Source organism: Prionailurus bengalensis, chromosome B1 (genome assembly GCF_016509475.1).
Source record: "Prionailurus bengalensis isolate Pbe53 chromosome B1, Fcat_Pben_1.1_paternal_pri, whole genome shotgun sequence".
Classification (NCBI taxonomy): domain Eukaryota; kingdom Metazoa; phylum Chordata; class Mammalia; order Carnivora; family Felidae; genus Prionailurus; species Prionailurus bengalensis.
The window spans coordinates 42,576,750-42,594,790 of record NC_057344.1 but is presented as its reverse complement, the minus strand read 5'-3'; the positions used below and the strand labels follow the sequence as shown (position 1 = coordinate 42,594,790).

The 18,041-nt window shown below is 40.2% G+C and overlaps 1 protein-coding gene across 1 annotated transcript in view; it reads left to right on the top strand.

Moving 5' to 3' along the window:
• IDO2 (indoleamine 2,3-dioxygenase 2) overlaps positions 1 to 16,805 on the top strand; it is a 79,566-nt gene extending 62,761 nt beyond the window's left edge. Inside the window, exons 8-10 of the mRNA XM_043563501.1 lie at positions 7,755 to 7,806; positions 14,019 to 14,167; positions 15,587 to 16,805. Of these exons, the coding sequence (XP_043419436.1) occupies positions 7,755 to 7,806; positions 14,019 to 14,167; positions 15,587 to 15,942 (557 nt within the window). The 3' untranslated portion in view covers positions 15,943 to 16,805. The remainder of the gene's footprint in view (positions 1 to 7,754; positions 7,807 to 14,018; positions 14,168 to 15,586) is intronic.
• The last annotated feature ends 1,236 nt before the right edge of the window (positions 16,806 to 18,041 follow it).

The window sequence follows — 18,041 nt, the reverse complement described above, 5'->3', positions numbered from 1 at the left end:
TCTCTTCTGGCACAGTACAGTAAGGTAGCTTCCAAACACATGTGGCTACTGAACACTTGAAAAGTGGCCAGGGTAGCTGGGGAACTAAATTTTTAATTGTATTTAATAGTAGTGAATTGATATTGAAACATAAAAACCGAATCAATGTAAAATAGTTGTTTGTTAAACACAGCTTTAGTACTGAATAGGTCATATGTCAGTTAATTGTCGAAAATTAAAAATCCAAGTTGAAATGCATTATAAGCGTAAAGTAGATTTTAAGTCTGTAAGGGTATAGACAAAATTTCAAAAACTTATCACAAGAAAACATATAATAATTTTTATATTGGTTATCTTTTGAGATTATAATATTTTGGATATGGTGGGTTAGCTAAAACATAGTATTGATATTAATTTTACCAACTTTTTTTTTTACCTTTTAAAATATGACTACTAGAAAATTTTAAATTATAAATGCCCATCACATTACATTCCTATTGCCCGCACTTGTTTTTCCATTATTTTAAGGATAAGGCCAAAATCCCAATCTTTCTGCAAGACCTAGCATGATCTGACCCCAGAATATTTTAATTTCAATTTATCTTTATTTGACACCATGCTTTCCTTCACCTGTTATTTCTGACACTAGCTTTTAGTTCCTGCAAAGAACTTCGGTCACAAGCATGGTGTGAAGGTGCACACATGAGTTTTGTCCTTCCACAGTGTCAACTTTAGTCAATCATAAAACAAAGTTAACCACAGTTATAAAACATGTTCAGGATTCCAAACTCAATGACGTTTCACCATATGATTAAAGTTGGCTTCTTATATGGCACACGGAGCAGGACAGAAGACAACAAGCAAACAAGATAGCAGAAGATAACAAGATAACAGAAGGGTGTAGGAAGTGAACAAACTAAATGCAGAGTTGGTCTGTGGGCACACAGTTGAGATAAAGCCTCAGTCTGGTCCAGGTCAGCTCTTGGCACTTAGTGCTTATTACGTTCAAGCGGGGAAGGATCTCGGTTTTGTTCGGAGATCAATCTGGCAGAGCCTTCAGTGGCAGCTGCCTTTTCTTCGTGGTCAGGCATAGAGGTCATGTTGGAAGAGTCTGATAATTTGCTGCAAAAGTCTCCCCCCACCCCTTACTTTTTTCTTTTCGTTTTAAGTTTCTTTACTTATTTTGAGAGGGAGTGAGAGAGAGCACAAGTGGAGGAGGGGCAGAGAGAGAGAGAAAGAGAGAGAGAGAGAGAGAGAGAGAGAGAGAGAGAGAGAGAGAGAGAGAATCCCGCTCGGGCTCCATGCTGACATCCCAGATGTGGGGCTCGGTCTCACAAACTGTGAGATCATGATCTCAGCTGAAATCAAGAGTTGGATGCTTAACCCACTGAGCTACCCAGGTGCCCCTGAGCCCTCTCCTTTTTAAATGGATTTAATGGTTCTTGGGCCCCTGCAGACCTCCTCTGGTCCTGTTTGTTATCAGTTCTGGGCTGTCAGGACTGATGCTGGTCGGGACAATATTTCGTAGCTGTGGTACCTTCGACTACTTGCGTCATTGTTTGATGCAGTCTCCTGGTTGACATGAGAGAATCCATTTTGCTCTCTACAACTTCCTCTACTTCAAGGCTTGTTTATGCACTATTTCTTCTGTTTCAGACATTCTTTCCCATTCACCCTCTGCCTGGTTCACACCTACTTATGCTTCAGATTTAAGTAAGCCCTGGTTTCATCCAGACACATAGAGCTGCTTACACCTTACCAACAATGCTACTAAATCTGGAGAAAGAAGAAGGTGCTAGAGCAGTCACAGCAACAGAAGAGACCAACAAGAGACATCAAGGAAAAGGACTAAGAAATGGCAGGGTATAGGTATGATCAGAGACAGAAGGAGGTGTCCAGGATGTATATAAGATTTCAAAGCTGGTTAAAAAAAATCATGATACCCCTGGCAAAGATTTGTCACTTGAAAGTTTGAATCAAGTTCTGCTTGATGGGTTGATTGATTTTCAAAGTAAATGGGCACACGGAGGAAGGATGATGAGCTTGCTTTGAGATATGTCATGCTCAAGGTGATGGTAGGATATTTAGTGGAAATTCGTGGCTTTGAAAGTTGGAATTACACGAAAAATTTACTGCCTGGTGGTCGTGGCCATCAGATGTATGGTTTGATTATGCATCGACAATGCTTTGTTGTAGTCAGTAATTGAGCACCTGTTGTGTTACTTTCCTGAGTGGGACCATATGAATATTACTAAAGTAATGTGAAAATATTACAGTAATTCAGGGGCTGTGGTTTTATTTTTTTTATTTATTTTTTATTTTTATTAAAAATTTTTTTTTTCAACGTTTATTTATTTTTGGGACAGAGAGAGACAGAGCATGAACGGGGGAGGGGCAGAGAGAGAGGGAGACACAGAATCGGAAACAGGCTCCAGGCTCTGAGCCATCAGCCCAGAGCCCGACGCGGGGCTCGAACTCACGGACCGCGAGATCGTGACCTGGCTGAAGTCGGATGCTTAACCGACTGCGCCACCCAGGCGCCCCAAGGGGCTGTGGTTTTATAGCGCTTGATCCAAAGCAAGGATTTGCTGAGTTTTCATTTGTGTAGAGGCTACTTCTCAGTATAAAATCTAAATCCCTACCCCTGCAAACTTTAAAAAGCAAGTTTCCTTAGGTTTTCCAAACTAATGCTTATGACATAAAATTATGATGAGTGTAAATGAGTCAAAGGCAGATGTTCTATTTCTCTAGAGACTCACTTAGATTTAAAAGAAAAAGGTGCTTGACCAAAATGTTTTGTGTTTTGCTGAACAACAACCTTAGAAACACTGGATGATGGCTAGCCAGGCAGTAAATGAACCTGCGCTTGGCCATCTGGGCAGAAGCTGCAGTCCTTAGTGTCATTTTCCTGCTCTTCTAGGAAGCCACATGGAGGGAAAAAGAGGAGATGTAACTCAGGTGTGTTCTTAGATCCTCTGTGTCATTGGCTTTTAGGAACTGCCCTTCTTAGCCAAAATGTGCACATGTTAGACCTAGAAGTAAGAGTGCATACGTGGTTCTCTTACCTTACCAGATCACTGTTAATTGAGGAGGAGGTTCTCTACTTGGTATTTTCTGAACACCGTTCAGAGTCAGTTGCCAAAATATATTTCCTAGTAATTTGTTCTTTTTTATGATTTTTTTTTCCTCTGTTAAAATTCTCATTGTGTTTATGTGTTGTTGTCTTAATTTCATTGAATTGTCTTATTATGGTTTCTTGTAGTTTACTTAGCTTCCTTAAAACAGATATTTTGGGGGCATCTAGGTGGCCCAGTTGGTTGAGTGTCTGACTCTTGACTTCACGTCATGATTCCAGGGTCACGGGATGGAGGCCTGTGTGGGGGCTCAGTGATAAGCATGGAGCCTGCCTAATATTCTCTCTTTCCTTCTGTCCCTCTTCCCTGCTCACACTCTCTAAATAAATAATAAATTAATTTAAAAAATATATTCTGAATTGTTTTTATCAGGCAAATCACAGGTCTGCATTTCTTTAGGGTCAGTTACTGGGAAATTATTTTTTCTTTTGGTAATGTCATGTTTCCCTGATATTTTGTGCTCCTTGAAGCTTGGCATTGCTGCAGGAATTACGTGAAGAAGTTATTTATTCACTTTCTCCAGTATTTACTGACTGGTTTCAGGAGAGAAACACCTTCCATCAGCCCTGGCAGGGATTCTGAGGCTTTCTCAGACCTCCTGTGCATACACCTGCTCCACACTTCTTGCTCCCTCTCTTGGCAAAAGTTTTAATTGCGTATGGCTTCTCTAGGTCTGCGAAGTCAGGCCAGGTGCTGACCACCTAACATTGGCTTTCCCTGGGGCAGTGTTTAAGGCTCAGGTCGTGTGCTTTCTCCCAGTCCCATAGAATCAGCCACCTTGCTGGAGGAGCTCACGAATCAACAGCAGAGGCTCACCCTTTCTGCTTTCAGCAGTGCACGCAAGGAGCTGGCCAGAGTGGGTGAAGGTGTAGCTGTGAGACACCCTGAGCACTAGGGGCACCCGTGGCTAGTTGGGGTGATCTGCGGGTGAAGCATTCCCAGCATCTCATGGGAGGGGTTCTTAATGGAATCTGTGAGGCGATCAGTATAATCTGCCTCCCTTTAATCCCCCACCCCCCAGCCAAAAGCCCTATGTGGCATTCTCCTAGTCCCTCCCTACCCCCAGGCTCCTCTGCTCCCTAGTTGTGCAGGACACCTCAGTGTTCTGGATGGGATGGGAAAGAAGTGGGTCTGCGCGGCGGCATTCCTTGCAGCTGGGGAAGCCAGGCACGCAATCTTATGCTCTCATTTTCCCTTACCGGAAAAATCACAGCCCTAGGAGATCTCTCTTAGCACTGAGCTGTGCTGCCTTGTGGAAGGGGTGATGTGAGCACAGTGAAATGTTCTTACCCTCTTCAGTGCATCCAGTTCTGGATCTCTTTGCTCAGTGGTGTGCTGGAAATTCCCCACTGAATTCCTGGACTTTCACAAAGGCCCTCTTGTCTGTGTGTGATTGTCTAAGCCAGTGTTCTTTGTGGGAAAAACAGTAGAAAACTTTTATTTCTTGATGTTGATGTCACTCCTGCATTCCCTGATTTAACTGTCTTCTGTGTGTGTGTTTGTGTGTGTGCGTGCGTCCTTGTGGGTGCTCACCACGCATGTTCCTCTTTTGTGAATGCATGTGTTTCCTTATATTTCTAATGGTCTTTTATCTTTTACTTCCTGATTTTTTAAAAGTTTTTTGTAAACCCCAGAAGCCTGATCTTCATTAGTTATATGTGTTGCAAATATTGTGGTTTGCCTTATGACTTTTGAAAGCAGAAGTTCTTAATTTTCGTATAGTCAAAGTATCTGCCATTTCTTTTGCAAAAGTCTGTGTTTGGGGAAGTCTTACATAAGATATTATTTCATAATCATAGTTGATAAGTATATTTTCCTGCATTTTCTTCTGAAATTGTTGTTTTGTCTTTCACATGTTAGTCCTTAATTCACATATAATTGTTATCTATATGTAATATGACAAAGGAAATAAATTCAGTGTCCCTTCTTTGAAGAATCACTAATCTGCAATATTAGCACTGTTTTATAACAGATTTTCTTAAATGACTGGCTCTGTTTCCAGGTTTCCTACTCTTTGTCATTGTTTACCTTTCCCAACAGAGATATCATTTGTCTTCAGAACTATAGCTTCATAGTATCTCTTTCAGGTGAAGAAAACCCCTGTCTCTTGCCCTTCTTTCCCAGAGGTGCCTGTACTATTTCCAACATTTTGTCTTTCATGTAAACAATCAGCTTTTCAAACTGCTCTGAAAAAAAATCTGTTAAAGTTTTTGCTCGGGGCGCCTGGGTGGCGCAGTCGGTTAAGTGTCCGACTTCAGCTCAGGTCACCATCTTGGGGTCCATGAGTTCGAGCCCCGCGTCAGACTCTGGGCTGATGGCTCAGAGCCTGGAGCCTGCTTCTGATTCTGTGTCTCCTTCTCTCTCTGCCCCTCCCCCCTTCATGCTTTGTGTCTCTCTGTCTCAAAAATAAATAAACGTTAAAAAAAAAATTAAAGTTTTTGCTAGGGCATCTGGGTGGCTCAGTCAATTGAGTGTGCCATGTCTGCTCAGGTCATGATCTCATGGTTCATAAGTTCAAGCCCTGCATCAGCTCACTGCTGTCAGCTCAGACCCCGCTTCGGATCCTCTGTCCCCCTTACTCTCTCTGACCCTCTCCCACTCATTCTCTCTGTCTCTCTCTCTCTCAAAAATAAACATTAAAAAAATTTGCTCCTGTTGCATTACATCTGTATATTAATTTGGAGAAAATTTACATGATTTTGATATTATATCCAGTCTTTCTGCCTTATGATCAAGGCAGATGGACAATCAGAGAATACCACAGAAACGCTAAGTAAGGTAGTCGGACAAGGTACTGGAAATCATGCCTTCATATTATTGGATGTGAACTAAAACTTATCCAGATAAATAACTTTTTTAGATACACTTCTTCTCTTTGATACTGATACTGAGTTTTTTGTCCATCAGTAGAGACAATTTTTTTCTTGAATTTCTTAAATTTTCTTTAATTTCGTTCAAAATAAGAGACTTTGATATCTTCTTTTTTTTCACAGTTACTTTATTTTTTGTTTCTAGTGAACATGGTATCTTTTGATTTTAACTAACTCCTGTTTGTTACTGGTTTATAGAAAAAATTCTTATTAATTAATTCTAATTATTAATTCTAATAGTTCTAATGATTATCTGCAGATTATCTGGGTCTTCTATGTGAAAATCATATTATTTGAGAATTATTTTGTTCCTTCATGTATAATACTTATAACTTTTATTTCTTTAAATATATATTTTTTTCGTATTCTTCTGGCTAAAATTTCTAACACCGTATTGTTGAATGGATGTGTTGATCCTTGTTTTGTTCCACATTTTCAAATACTTATTTTTAATCTTTCAAGTATAAAATGTATACTTGAAATGGCTTTCTGTGGATTCTTTTTATCATTTCAAAATTGTTCCTCTTATTCCTAATTGGCTAATTTTTTTATTTGTTACAATCATAAATGGACATTTTTTACATCTATTGACTTTTTTTACACTAAAATTATTTTATATCTATTGACTAATGATTTTACTTTAGAAGATAAAATATTAAATTATTGCTAGTCATTACTGTTTCAGAGAAAATTTGTACATAATGCTTAGCATTTTTGTGGGAATAGGGCACCAGGTGGGAAAGACATGGAAACAAGGCCCAATAAAAGACCAGCACATGGAACATTGTCACAGAAGAGTAGAGAGAATGTGACACCACTCAGGAGCATTGGGAAATCCTGGGACCAAAGGAATATCTGAATTACCTGAGCCCATGGGCCTTCAGAGAACATAGAGATAGAGGAACAGAGACTAGGTATGATGGTAGAAAAGATAACTGATGGTATAGAGATGACATTATTTGGGTCTCATAAAAAAGATGTGGATTTTTTTTGTTTTTGTTTTGCTGTGTTGTTTTGTTTTTTCTCAAAGAGAAACAAAGAAACATAGACAGGATCCAGGTAAAAGAAACATACCAGCTCACAGAGGGGCCCCATTATGTGAAGAAGAGAGAACAGCCTTCAAAAGTTAATGAAAAGAAATTTAGTACAAATGTGAGGACACCCTTCTTTATATACAAGTTAATAAACTAGTGGAATAAGTTATCCCCAAGCAGTGGCTTAGAGCCAAAAATAGCTGCACAGATTAATGAATGCAGCTTAACATGGAGCTAAATGAGCCTATATCTGACCTGGTGTGGCAATCCCTGGGCAAGAGCCTCTCCACTCCTCCATCTTTGGTTGCCTATATAGAACTTCGCTTGAGCATTGACAACTTGAGTTTTCCTCTCTTGTGAAAGCCTGGACAGAGGTGATTCTTTTTCTCTGCTTTTCTCCTTTCTACTTCCTACATTCTCTCAAATATCATGTCTGTTTAAAATATTAATTTTTCAAAGATGGCCTTGATCTCTACTTTTGTAGTTATTAAGTCCAGAAAAGGGAAGCACCACAAATAGAAAAGGGCAGCATTTGGAATAGTTTAAAAGTTTGGCCAGTGCCAGTGAGGGGGCTACAGAAGAGAACATTCCATCCCCCTCTTGCTGCTGCCTTCCTTCCAGGTTTCCGTGCAGATCAGATAGAGGGGGTGGCCCCAAGAGAGCAGCAGGACCCGTGCACATGTAACCAATTGCTTTTTTTGCCTGTAGTAAAGTTCACATTTTGATTGTTTCTCCAGATTATGTTGATCCAGACATATTTTATGCAGTCATCCGGATCTTTCTCTCTGGGTAAGTACAGTTCAACTGCTTTCCTGCATGAGACCTCTGTAGCATATTCCAAATTTATGAGGCAGAAGCTTCCTATAGTAATAAACACACTAAGAAACCTTGCTAACAAAGTGATCATTTGGATCCATTCTTGGATAAAAGAGGTGGGGTACCATCTGCAGGACAAATGAATATTTAAGGTCAGAATAATTGTCCTTAGGCCACCATATTACATTCATTTGTATTCACTTAGAATCCCATATTGATGGCAGAAAAAAAAAGCCCACTGTGTAACCACAATGCTCTCTCATTTATATCCATTCTCTTCCCCTGTTACTAAGGCTGATGGGAGCATAGAAAGTAACTTGCAAGCCTTCTTCTAATATTCTTGGAAGAGTTACCCCAAGTCATTTGTTCATATTTGTGGGTCTCTTCTTTTGTCACATGGACTGTAATTTTTCCAGATAAAGAACTCTACCCTTAGATACATTTCTTCCTTTAGATATACTAATTATACCTTGACATGTTTTAATCAAATTGCTTTCCCATTCACATTAACCGAGAGAAATTAAGTTTGTTTACTTTTTTAATAGTGAAAAGTAGAGGTAGTGAATGGATGAGGTGAAAAATTTGACATAGGGCTCACCTAGTGTTCCATCTTGATACCCAGGAGGTGCCGAATTGCTATAGACAGAAAGAATATGAAGTTGCACCTGGAAGGGACATGGGTGCAAGAAGGGAGTGACAACATGAACCCAGTGTTTTTTCTAGATTGAGTGGATCTGGACAGTCCAAGGGGACGCCAGCCTGGGTGGGCATTCCTCACTCTAGGGAGTAGAGAGGGGAAGCAGGAGGGTCTCTAGAGAATAACTTGAGGTTAATGGGTTCCTGGTTTATGAGGAAACAAGAAAAATGGTGAAGAGTGTGGAATGGAATTGGGAGTGTTCTCAGAATTCAGACTTTTGCTGTATACCCATTCAATCCCAAAATCCTCCCCAGAGAGGTTATCTGTGCTCAGAACTCTTCTCGTTGTGTGCACATTTTACATATAATCAGGGTTAAGACAAAGATCTGATTGTGCAATAGTGATTCTAGCAACAAATGTAAAACAAAATATGCAGATATGTTTTGGTAAAATTAGAGGAAAAAAAGTCTTTTAAACATTTTAAATACATTGGGGTTTACGAAGTACCCAATTCTGGAAAATCTCTTTGTGTTTCACTTTGCTCTCTAAATGTGTATTAGTCTTCCATTGTTACATAACAAATCACAAACATAACAGAAAACCATAACAAAAAACTGCTGTTTTAACAAATTAAAACAGCAGTTTTAAACAACATACATTTATTATCTTACATTTCTGTAGACCAGAAGGCCAGGCAAACTCAGCTTGGTTCTCTGCTTAGGGTCTCAAAATGCTGAGGTCAAGCTATCTGCTGAGCTGAGCTATTATCAGGAGAACCTGGGGAATCATTCACTTCCAAACTCGTTCAGGTTTTTGGTAGAATCCAAGTCTTCATGGTTTTGGAACTGAGGTCTCTGTTTCCTTGCTGGCTGTCAGATAGGATCTGCTCTCAGCTTAGACTTCCTGCAATCCTTATCACACGGTATCCTCCAATGCAGCAATGATACTTCCAATCCTTCTAGTACTTAAATCTCTCTGATTTCTCCTTCTGCGACTAGCCAGAGAAAACCTCTGCCAAGGTCTTATGTTACTAGATTCAGCTCGCCTAGACAATGTAGAGTAACTCCCTATGTTAAAGTCAACTGATTAGTAACCTTAATTATACCTGGAACGTCTCTTTTGCCTTGCTGTATATCATATTGACAGGTATTGATAGCTTATAATATGAACAGTTCTAGGAATGAGAATGGAAATCTTGGGACTATCTTTTTCAATTTCTGCCTATCATGATTAAATGGTCACTAGAGGGTGATTATGTTTTCAATAAAATAAGTTCTGGGTCAGTGATGCATTTTATCTGTGATCTACATAAACGCCTCCCGTCGGTCTGAGCCTCAAAAATATTTCTCATGTAGTGCAACTAAGTGACCAGCACCAAATCTTAAATGTATTGAAAGTGTTGATGGCCAAAATCATCTGGATTTTTGAGAGTTCCCAATGGGAACTTGGGGTCTTGGAAAATTGAAATCTCCTCCTATGTTCTTGATGTGTCCCATGTTTGATTTATTGTTTCCATTTACTTTTTAAAAACATTTTTATTTAGGCGTTTCATCATTTGTAGATTAAACTTATTCTTTCCATTTCCCACTCACATTAAATTTCACATGGAAGTTAGCCCCTGTGGAAAAATGTCATTTCTTTCTTTTTTTTCTTCTGTTTATATTTCTTGGATTTCCTAAAAATAGGCTATGAGAAAGACTAAAAATAACCTTGCCTACAGAGATTTGAAAGGAAAGTAATTGCTTTCCTTGCAATCATTAGTTTGGGCCTGAGAGTGTATGGGACTGCTCAGAGAAACCCTATTTCCCTCCCTCAGACCAATTGTATCACAGGTGGAGAATATGGCTTTTGAAAGTAGATCCCCTTGTTTTATCTTTTTTGACTTACATTCTGGTGTCTTCTCTGTCACATTCAATGTGGCTTTAACACATCCGCTTCATGTTGGGGCGCCAAAAAAATATTGATGTCTCCTGGCCATTTGAGCATCTGATGGTTCTTTAAAGCTGGCGGGTCCTTTCCAGAAAAAAACATTTGGGTTTATATATTCTAGATATATAACACAGAATTATAGAATAATAGTTTTTTCATTCATTCATTCATTCATTCATTCATCAACTATTTAGTGAGTGCTTACCATATGCCAGGCACAGTTCCTGGTGCAGGGAATGTTGCAATAAAACAAAACAGCTACTTTATTCTTGTGGAGCTTACATTTTAATGGTGGGAATCAGATCATGCATAAATAAGTATAATTTAAAAAGTATTATACAATATATGTTACAACAATAAGTGATACGGGAAAATGTAAAGTAGGATACAGGCCATCATGGAGTATTAGGGAGAGGTGGTGTAAGTTTCTTACTTATTTATTATGGTCTGGGAATGCCATACTTCATTTGTGCAGATAACTGAAGGCAGTGAGGACTAAGCTATCTGGATACTTGTTACAAGCAAAAGGAATAAAAATTGCAATGGTCCTGACATTGGAGCATGCTTGTCATGGAGGAATTGTTGCAAGGAAGATAGCAGCACTGGAATGCAGTGTGTATGGGGGAGAATGAGAAAGATACAAGTGACGGCAGAAGACCAGATCATGTCAGGGCTTGTTGGCTACTTTCTGAGAGACAAGGGCAGCAGAGGCAAGTCTGGAGACAAATGAAATGATCTGTCTTAATTCAACTCATCGCTCTATTTTCTAACGTGGAAAATAGATAATTGAAGAGCAAGAATGGAAGCCAGGAAAACGTTCAAGAAGCTATGCCCACAATCAGGGTGATGGCTTGGACTAGGGTGGTGGCCGAAGAGGCATTGAGTAATGTTCAGTTTTGGAAATGACTGAAGGTAGAGTTGATGGGATCTGCTATTGGTTTGCAGGAGGAAGGAAGAAAATGGGATCAGTCGAAGATGACTCTAGGGTTTTGGCCCAATCCACTGAAAGAATAGAGCTGCCATTTTCTCTGATGGGGAAGACTGTAGGAGGAAGAAATTTGGCAAAAGGGAGGGGATATCTGGAGCTCAGTTTGGGACATGTCCATTTCTGTGGAGATATCTGTAAGTTGGCAGTTTAATATATGAGTCTGGAACGTAGGGGAATGGTCCAGGTAGAAGTGTACATTTTTAAAGACTCCTAATATAGTTGGTTTTTAAATCAGTGAAGTAGATAAGAGCACTTGGGAAGTGAGAGTAGCAAGAATCCCATAAACTGAGCTCTGAGAAAGTCCAACACCAAAGTGGTCATGATGAGGAGGGACTGTTGAAAGAGACAAAAGTGACCATCTGAGATCATCCACAACATGGCAGAGACAACCCTGAACCAGTGTGACCACTGCCTCTCTTCCACTTACTCACGCTTTCAATATTTCTTCCCTATTTCCAAATATTTCTAAAATGCTGTTTAGAAATTTCATTGGAGCAGTGTCCTGAACTCTGACAAGTCACGAAAATTCTCTGGAACCCATTTAATTATGCAGCAGCTTTAGGAAGTAGGTGCAAATTAGGACTAAGTCTCAGGAAGGTGTGTACAAATGTACAAAATAATGAATGGAGGGAGCGGGATTCCAACTCACTCTAAATAATGTAAAATGGCTAATATTTAGCAAATGCTTAATATGTTCCAGGCACTGAGCAGGTATTATTTTAATTAGCTCCCACAAGAACTCAATAAGGTAGATCCTAATATCACTTGGGTGAGGAACTAGAGGCTCAGAGAGGTTAATTAACCAAGGCTCACAGTTAATAAATATCAAAGTTGAGATTAAATTTTCTATCTGCCTGAAATAGAGCCCTCTCACCCAACAGCTACCTCATGTTCTCCTCTTATGACCAGACTCCTTCCTTTGCTCTCCCCCTGCTCTGCTGTCTATGCCTCATCTGTTTCCAGAGTGATGTCCCCCCACCTAAAAAGGCCATTTTGACGTTCATCCAGTGGAAACCGTAGAACGGCTGACCAAACCATTCTCCAATGCAAACAACGCAGCTCCTTATAGCATTTCCTACCATAAGGAAGTATTTGACAAAGGTCATGAACAGCCAGCTGAGCAGTCTGGCTACAGCTTTTTTATGTGTGTGATGCATTTTCCTTTTCTTGAGCAAAATGACTTCTAGAATTATAGGAAGAAGATGAGACGTCTTCCACTGTAAGCCTGTTATTTAAACTGTTCACAGCAGGGACAGTGGCTCATTCCTGGCAATAAGAGAAAAAAGATTATATTCCTTAGTAAAAGTGGAAATCCATATGTGGGGGTCTTGAGAAAATGAACATAGAAAAGTACAAGTTTGGGATTTAAGTTCTGGTTTTCCCATTTTTGAACAGTGTGGCCCTGGAGAATTAACTGCTCAGAGCCTTTGTTTGCTTATCTGTAAAATGGGTTTTTAGACACCTGCCTTCATCTACTCAAAAGAGGTCAAGTTAGAAAATGAAGGTGAGGGGCACCTGGGTGGCTCAGTCGGTTGTCCAACTTTGGCTCAGGTCTTGATCTCACAATTTGTGAGTTCGAGCCCCGCTATGCTGACAGCTCAGAGCCTGGAGCCTGCTTCAGATTCTGTGTCTTCCTCTCTTTCTCTATTCCCTTCCCCTGCCTGTGCTCTCTCTCTTTCTCCCAAAAATAAATAAGTAAACATTAAAAAAAGAAAATGAATGTGAAGAGAGTTTATAGACTAACACATTGGAAGTACAATAACGTGTTCTTGGTGCTATTGTTTATCTTATGGAATCAGCACATACATTCTGTAATTGTTTAAGACTCTATAAAAAATGTGACAGGGAAATGAGTAAAATAGTTGGAGGTAGAACTAGGGGTTTTCAGACACAAAAAGGCAAAGAAATGGAATCATGGAGACAGAAGGGGAGAAGAAAGGAGATAAGAGAGGAGAGGAAGCGGGGAAAACCCACTTCATCTGAGCAAGACCAGAGCCTCAATTCCAGTCCATCTACCTGTCCTTTGGTAACCTGCAAGATTGTATTGTGTTCTCTTTGTTGCTGCCCTCATTATCAACACGTGCTGTCAAGAATGTATTTGACAAAGGTATTCCCACAAAGTCATGCATTATTTAACACTGGTAGTTCAACATGACAACTGTTAAAACTGTTACAGGGAAAAGCAAAGGGGCGTGTGTGTGTGTGTGTGTGTGTGTGTGTGTGTACTTATTTACAAAGCTCTACTTGTGGAGTTAAAGGTATCAGGTGATTAAGGTTGAGGTGAGCAGAAGGAGTGAAGATTATTCCAGAACCCCTAAATTATTCCTATTGAGCAGCACTGATGTCATCTTTATGACTGAATTTTTCTAATAAATATGTCATAGGATCAATGTCAAGGATTCCTTTACTCTTCTGGAATAATCCTCCAACTGGGGAAAGGAAGGGCTGTATTCAATGGCCTGTTATGAAGTTGAAGTATGCTTAAGTATATATTCTACAAAGATACCCAGTCTTTTGCTCTAAAAACACCGTTGAAATTGTGTTTGCTTTCTTACTCACTGTGCTGTATCAGAAAATATGCTCTTAACTCCTAGCACCCACTTCTTCTCTTTGACTTTTACTCTTGCTTAGATGGAAGGATAACCCAGCAATGCCAGTGGGGTTGATCTATGAAGGAGTCTCCCCAGAGCCCCTGAAATACTCTGGGGGGAGTGCAGCTCAGAGCACAGTGCTTCATGCCTTTGATGAGTTCTTAGGCATTTGTCACAGCAAGGAAAGTGGTAAGTCAGACATTTTCTTTTTCTTTCTGTTCCTTAACAGGGAGGAAGAACAGAGATGTCTTTATCAATTGATAAGACCAAGTGTAAATTAAAATGTCATGAAGTCTATACTTCTCTAAGTCAACCAGGAGGCTGTGTGCCTGCCAGATGTTATTGTGTCAAGTCAGTTAATATTTGATCTCAGCAGGATATTGGGTTTCCATTTCCATATCTTAAAACATTGCCATATATCCAACTGTTCCGCATAGTTTTGTTTGGATCCTAGGCAATAGCCTGCTTTGTCTAAAATGGGGGAGAGATCCGGAGTTTGAAGACTGTGGAATTAAGTTACAAAGTCTGGATATGGCTGATGATGGGTCTGAGCTCCTCACCAAAGCCCTTCCCCGTAAAAATGCTGCAACTTCAAGTCAAGTCTATTTAGACCAGAAGATAGGCCTACCAGTTTAGAAGCTTGAAATTGTTCATTTCCTTACCTGCCAGCATCAAGCCGATGTTTAAGAGCTGCAAAAAGGCACTTCAGAGTATGGCATTTTCAAGTCGGATTTAGGGGAAAAAATGACTAGAATTTGGTGTGCAGCCAAATAGCATCCAGTCTCATCCACAAAAGTCACTTATCAAGAACTATGATGATATTAAACACGTAATGAATTTCCTATAAAAGATCAATCTATCTGTATTTCCTATAAATATCTATTGATTTGATTTTTAAACAACTTGACTTCAAGAGGCTATTATTACAAAAACAGTTGCTCATTCTTTTTTTTTATTAAAATTTTTTTTTTACATTTATTTATTTTTGAGAGACAGAGAGAGAGCACAAGTGGGAGAGGGGCAAAGAGAGAATGAGACACAGAATCCGAAGCAGGCTCCAGGCTCTGACCTGTCAGCACAGTGCCCGACACAGGGCTCCAACCACAATCCGTGAGATCATGACCTGAGCCGAAGTCAGACGCTTAACTGACTGAGCCACCCAGGCACCCCAACAGTTGCTCACTCTTTATTTTCTTGCCCTTATAAATTCTATTACTTTCCCCTTCCTTAGCACTCTCCAAACAAAGCAAAATTCAGGAGAGTATTTAGCAAATCGGTTTAAGGGTTTATGCCTTACATTTGTAGATATCTCTCATGACGATAGTCTCATCAAGATACTTTGCCTACCTTGGGTATATGATACATATTTACACATTGACTGGTAGATATGGTTCCAACTCAGTTATCTGAGATGTACTTGCTTCTTTTTTCCTTCCCCATCAATATTCAGGAATGTAGTATTTGTAGTCTACAAGCAAAAGAGCCAGCAGAGTGGATTGGAAAGTTAGATGACAGCAAGTTTTCATTGCACTGATGTCTGGAAAACCAGACAGGCTCTCGCATCTTTCCATGTGGAGCTATGACATAGTTCTGGTTTGTTTCTTTCAGCTGATTTTCTGCACAGGATGAGGGAGTACATGCCTCCTTCCCACAAGGCCTTTATAGAAGAAATTCATTCAACTCCTTCACTGAGAGACCACATTCTGTCCTCTGGAAATGGCCAACTTCTGACAGCCTATAACCAGTGTGTGGAGGCCCTGGCGGAGCTACGCAGCTATCACATCACTGTGGTGACCAAATACCTCATCACAGCAGCCACCAAAGCAAAGGGCAGGAGGCCGAACTATGTCCCTGGGCCACCACTAGCCTTAGAAGAGAGGGGCACAGGTGGGACTGTAGTTCTGAGCTTCCTGAAGAGTGTCAGGGATAAGACCTTAGAGGCAATTCTCCACCAAAGTGATTAAGAGACTGCCCTCTTCCCAAGAATGCAAAACCAGAAACTTGGGTTTCCCCTGGCCCTTTCTCCCACTGGAGGGCACGTAGGCCTGGAGAATGAGAATGTCTGGAATTATCTGACAGGAACCTCAGCCCTGTTTATGTTCCTGCTCTACAGAACACCATCTTCTCCCTTGTTGAGAGCTGTTAGTCTTCACAGAGGAGAATTTCCATGGCTAGTCAGAAATTTTCCTTTCCCTATCTAATTACTGGTTAATAGCAAACAGCTTTGGACACTTTCTCATTCAGAACCCCACAGAGGAGCCTGTGTACCCCTATTCCATTTTCAAATAATAGAAAATCAATCTAAATTTCAAAAAACAAACCAAATTGCCTGTGGACAGATCCCCTTTTGATTTCTTTAAAAAGCAAATTAAATACTCGTGCATGCATTCATTCATTCAGTGAGTCAACGACTTACTACGTTCCTACTGAGCACTGGTTTAGGGATTAGAGCAGAGAATTTTTGTGGTCCCCATCCAGCTTTCCTTTCCCTGAGTGTGCTGAGTTTGTGGCAGGAGGTTGGAAATGCTCCAGTGGCGATGTGGAGGAAAGAGGAGGCTCACATAAGACTTGGAAGTCACCAGTGTAACAATGAATAGTTAACGATGTGGGAACGAACGGATGAGGCTCTTTGGCATGGTTCATCAATTTGCAAATTCTGTTTTAGTTTCATTCTTTATTTTTGGAAGAATGATTCTTTCTTCTTACACCAAAAGTTTATAGTTGTAAAATGAATTAATTGACCCGTTGGAAGTAAATGATCGAAACAGGAATAAATAGTAAACTCACATGTTTAGTTTACAAATAAATGTAACTTTTTATTGATTTATTTTCTATCTCAAGATCTCATTTCATCTGATAGCAAAAGCTAGAAAACTTTAATCTTGCCAATTTAAGATAAACTCCATGAATTTAGGCCTGCCCCCCCTCCCCAGCCCCACACTGTGCACACACACATATATCTGAGACAGTATCTACATTCCACAGGGCCAATCTGGAATCATGGCCTCAAGGAGAAGGACCTGATCATCAGGAACAGCCTCTGCCCAAGTTAGCATCTGCTGAGCAGTTCCCCTCCCCATATGAGTACTGGTCAAATGGAGCTTGCAGCTTGTTTAATCCTTTCAAACAAGCCTTTCAGATTAATCAGCCTTCAAAGTCTTGTCATATCACTTGGAAAAACATCTGACCACTTCCAACATTGCCCAGGCCCTTAAACCCCACTTTTACTGTATATATAGTTGGGGGGGGGGGGGGGAGAAGAGAAATTTTAAGAAATTGGCTTATGTGATTATAGAGGTTGGAAATTCCAAAATCTGCAGGGTAGACCAGCAGCCTGGAGACTCAGGGAATCACCATCTAAAGACTGACTGCTGGTAGAATTCCTTTCTGCTCAGTGAAGGTCAGTCTTTGTTGTATTCAGGCCCTCAACTGATTGGGTGAGGCCCACTCACATTATGGACAGCAATCTGCTTTACTCAAAGTCCATTAATTTAAATGTTCGCCTCATCCAAACAAAATACCCTCACAAAACCGTACAAAATAATGTGTGACCAAATATCTGGGTATCATGGACCAGCCAAGATGACATAGAATTAGCTATCACAAGCCTCCTTTACAAGAAACTGAATTAGGGTAAAGTTATGGTATCTGATACACACCCTCCCCACATTTCTATTAGAGAAGAATCCTCTTTTGTAATGATGGGCAGGAGGTACAAAAATGATGTATAGTTTCTCCCCAGGAGATGCTGGGAAGGGATACAGGCAGTACACTGGATGGAAACCCCTAGAGAGAAGGATGGAATACTGCCCACAAAAATCTGACTATATTGACAGCTAAAGGCTCTTTATACCAGGTGATCTGTGTAGAATGAAACCATTGTCTCTTTTAATAAAAATACCAACCCGCTGTTTCGAGGTTGACCTTATAGGGCTAATCTTCACCTGGGAAGGGGGCAAAGCCTTAAAGTCTTAAACCTTGTACATAAGAGTCACCTTCACCTAACCACCCCCCCCCCCACACACACCTAAGCCTTCTGGTGACAAGGAGACACTGATTCTTT